Source organism: Tachysurus fulvidraco, chromosome 25 (genome assembly GCF_022655615.1).
Source record: "Tachysurus fulvidraco isolate hzauxx_2018 chromosome 25, HZAU_PFXX_2.0, whole genome shotgun sequence".
Lineage (NCBI taxonomy): Eukaryota > Metazoa > Chordata > Actinopteri > Siluriformes > Bagridae > Tachysurus > Tachysurus fulvidraco.
The window spans coordinates 17,144,560-17,148,917 of record NC_062542.1 but is presented as its reverse complement, the minus strand read 5'-3'; the positions used below and the strand labels follow the sequence as shown (position 1 = coordinate 17,148,917).

Below are 4,358 nucleotides of genomic sequence, written 5' to 3'. Positions count from 1 at the left end.
CATCTTGGTGTTGGGGCAGCAGGATGTTTGGGGCTTTTCTTATGAAGAATGAAGCTTTATGAGCTTTATGTTTTAGATAATAATTTTTAGATAAGAAACGATAACACAATAAATTATGCACAAAGTTAATCATTTTGTACATAATTCTATCACAATAATCATTTTTAAGTGTATCACAATAATCATTTTTAAGTGTAAATGATGAAACGTGTTCCACAATAAACAATATTTTAATTCCAATGACATAAAGGCTTGAGAATCGATTGCTCGGTTAGCGACTAGTCGGACTGATCATCTCATACAGCCGGGTTCCAGTGTGTCGCAGCGCCGTGAGTGAAGACCCTGTGACGTCATCACGCAAAACACGGAAGCGGCACTCTGTGTGTTTTCGGTTTTGCGAGCGTTGTTTGTGTTTACGGACGTGTGTTTCCGGTCTGCACGTGCAACGGACTCGTTGTATGGTGACGTGCACGTGGCCGCAGCCGTGATGATCCCGGTGTCGGTGGTGGTTTGTGTGATGGCAGGATGGTGTTCTGTTTATCTCATGGACACCGTGATCAGGGTAATATACACACAGGGTAACACACACACACACACACACACACACACACACACACACACACACACACACACACACACACACACACACACACACACAGGGTAACACACACACACACACACACACACACACACACACACACACAGGGTAACACACACACACAGGGTAACACACACACACACACACACACACACACACACACACAGGGTAACACACACACACACACACACAGGGTAACACACACACAGGGTAACACACACACACACACACACACAGGGTAACACACACACACAGGGTAACACACAGGGTAATATACACACACACACACACACAGGGTAACACACACACAGGGTAACACACACACACACACACACACAGGGTAACACACACACACACACACAGGGTAACACACACACACAGGGTAACACACAGGGTAATATACACACAGGGTAACACACATACACACACACACAGGGTAACACACACACAGGGTAACACACACACACACACACACACAGGGTAACACACACACACACACAGGGTAACACACACACACACAGGGTAACACACAGGGTAATATACACACAGGGTAACACACAGGGTAATATACACACAGGGTAACACACACACACACACACACACAGGGTAACACACACACACACACAGGGTAACACACACACACACAGGGTAACACACAGGGTAATATACACACAGGGTAACACTGGGGTTTACACTAGTGAGGGTGCAGCAGGAGGTGGTGTTTACACTAGTGAGGGTGCAGCAGGAGGTGGTGTTTACACTAGTGAGGGTGCAGCAGGAGGTGGTGTTTAAACACCACACTGAGACTCCATGTGCTTCACTCACAGACTCCAAGCATCATGTCCTTTTGACCACAATGTAGTTCAGATTGTTAGGTTTCACACATCACATAAACCTTGTGGGGGCACAAACTTTTGCACTCAGCTCTATTTGTATCTGCTATTGACATGTTGTGTAATGAGGTGCTTTTGTGTTCCAGTCGTCCAGCTCGCTGAAGATCCGCTACGAGTCGTGGCTGTCGTCCAGCGGCGTGTCTCTGTCCCCCTTCCACGTGCGCTGGAACACCAGCATCTTTAATCCCCTGTTTGCCAGATGTGCGCGTCTGAACCCTCACTTCCTGTACATATGGTACTGTACATCCCTCACTTCCTGTACATATGGTACTGTACATCCCTCACTTCCTGTACATATGGTACTGTACATCCCTCACTTCCTGTACATATTGTACTGTACATCCCTCACTTCCTGTACATATGGTACTGTACATCCCTCACTTCCTGTACATATGGTACTGTACATCCCTCACTTCCTGTACATATGGTACTGTACATCCCTCACTTCCTGTACGTATGGTACTGTACATCCCTCACTTCCTGTACATATGGTACTGTACATCCCTCACTTCCTGTACGTATGGTACATCCCTCACTTCCTGTACGTATGGTACTGTACATCCCTCACTTCCTGTACGTATGGTACTGTACATCCCTCACTTCCTGTACGTATGGTACATCCCTCACTACCTGAAAGGCTTTAATCTCCTGTAAATGTTTAAAGGAGCAGTTTGTGATTTCTAGTGCCCTCTGCTGCCTGTGTGGTGAATTACAGCTACAATACAAGTTATTAGGTTGAATCTTCATCTCATTTTATTGTTGTATGTGAAGGAATTGCTTTAAAGTGACTTTATTCAGTTCTCTACTGATCTCTAAGCGAAGACACGTGAACCCACATGGTCGAAGCAGCAGGAGAAAAAAAAATCAGTATCTGCAGCAGTTAAAGAGAAAATAATCCAACCTGAGTTTGTCTTTTTATAAACCTGTTTAAGTCTGGAACACAAACTGCACCTTTAAATTTGACTTGATGTTGACTTGATGTTTATTTGTCATACTATCGCTCACTAAGGGAATGTGCTAATGTATGTGTGTGTGTGTGTGTGTGTGTGTGTGTGTGTGTGTGTGTGTGTGTGTGTTCAGGTTCAGTGCCGGGATGGTGTTCGGTGTCGTGGCGATGTTCGGCTCGGTTCTGCTGCTCGGTCGCACTCTGCTGCAGACTTTGGCTCAGATGATGGCCGACACACCCGACGGTTCCCATGAGCAGGTTCTGCAGGTGGTGGTGAGTAAAGCCTACATCACGATGCAGGACGTCAAAGATGGACACGTTTTTTACTTTTTACTTCTCAGAAACATTGAATAATCTCAGGAACTTTGACCTTAATCATGAACCTCAGTCTTGTGAGCCAGTAGAATATAAAAAGGGCAGAGAAGTGTTTTTATTTACAAAAAATAAAAGTGTGTGTGTTTCTTGTGTCAGGTTCCAGGGGTGAATTTGCCCGTAAGCCAATTGGCCTATTTCTTCATCGCTATTCTGCTCAGTGGAGTTATACACGAGTTTGGCCACGGGGTGGCAGCACTGAGGTAACTCACAGCTAGCGGAATCCTAAATGTTAGAATTTATTTAATTTGTGTGTGTGTGTGTGTGTGTGTGTGTGTGTGTGTGTGTGTGTGTGTGTGTGTGTGTGTGTGTGTGTGTGTGTGTGTGTGTGTGTGTACGTGTGGGTGTTAGCACAGTAACTGCTGATGTATGAATGATGTCTGTTCAATAACTATCAAGAAATCACTGTCATTAGAAATCTCAATATAATAATTCTAATAATTCTAATAATAATAATAAATGATGATTATGAATTGTGTGTGTGGTGGTTGTGACTCTCTCAGGGAGCAGGTGAGGCTGAATGGCTTTGGCATGTTCCTGTTTGTGATTTACCCTGGAGCCTTTGTGGATCTCTTTACCACTCACCTGAACCTCATCTCACCTGTCCAGCAGCTGAGGATATTCTGTGCAGGTGTGTGTATATTCTCTCTCTCTCTCTCTCTCTCTCTCTCTCTCTCTCTCTCTCTCTCTCTCTCTCTCTCTCTCTCTCACACACACACACACACACACACACACACACACACACACACACACACACACACACACACACACACACACACACACACAACATTCTTTCTCCAGCTGATTATTTCTATTATTTTCTTTACGTGCATTCTGTGTGATTACCACTAGATGGAGACAGAGCAACGCCTTTTAGTTTACTTGACTCTCATTACTTCAGAGCTCATTTATAAATATTTAAATGAACCCGATTTTGGATGAATTAAAAAATATTGAATAAGTGTTTTAAGTAAATAGTGAATAAAGTTTTCAAATCAATTAATTAGTAAAACATTGCAATCGATTTAATTTTAAATTAATATTTAATAAACCAAAAATAAACAAATAAATAAAAGTGTTTGTTGGTTAATTTTAATGCTTAATATTGCAGAACCATTCATATTTTAATATATGCAAATTATTTTTAAACTTCAACCTCATGATTTACAAGTGTGATGCATGATTGTGTGAGAGTCTCATGAGCTTGAGGAGACAAATCAGACTTGCCGCAGTGTGTGTCTGTGTGTGTGTGTGTGTGTGTGTGTGTGTGTGTGTGTGTGTGTGTGTGTGTGTGTGTGTGTGTGTTCATGTGCTTTGGTGCGTAGGTGTGTGGCACAACTTTATGCTGTGTGTCGCAGCGGTGTGTTTCCTCCTTATGCTGCCGCTCCTCCTCTTCCCTTTCTACTACACCGGAGCAGGAGCGCTCGTCACCGAGGTGGTGGAGGTCAGACGACTCGTTTTCTCTCTCTGTCACATGACACATGTCTGTGTGACGGTCTCTGAGGTGTGGTTCTCTCTCCACAGGGTTCTCCATCCAGCGGCCCACACG

General features: G+C 43.9%; 1 protein-coding gene across 4 annotated transcripts in view; it reads left to right on the top strand.

The window, feature by feature from the left end:
• Nucleotides 1-319: 319 nt before the first annotated feature.
• Nucleotides 320-4,358, top strand: part of mbtps2 (membrane-bound transcription factor peptidase, site 2) — an 8,003-nt gene continuing 3,964 nt past the window's right edge. Inside the window, exons 1-7 of one of the 4 annotated variants that reach the window (XM_027152609.2) lie at nucleotides 322-562; nucleotides 1,578-1,726; nucleotides 2,572-2,710; nucleotides 2,909-3,012; nucleotides 3,313-3,440; nucleotides 4,135-4,253; nucleotides 4,334-4,358. The exon at nucleotides 4,334-4,358 is cut by the window's right edge and continues 156 nt beyond it. In XM_027152609.2, the coding sequence (XP_027008410.2) occupies nucleotides 488-562; nucleotides 1,578-1,726; nucleotides 2,572-2,710; nucleotides 2,909-3,012; nucleotides 3,313-3,440; nucleotides 4,135-4,253; nucleotides 4,334-4,358 (739 nt within the window). In that variant the 5' untranslated portion in view covers nucleotides 322-487. Of the gene's footprint in view, nucleotides 579-1,577; nucleotides 1,727-1,757; nucleotides 1,983-2,571; nucleotides 2,711-2,908; nucleotides 3,013-3,312; nucleotides 3,441-4,134; nucleotides 4,254-4,333 lie in introns of those variants that run through there. The other 3 variants (XM_047808879.1, XM_027152610.2, XM_047808877.1) reach the window with 3 other exon arrangements.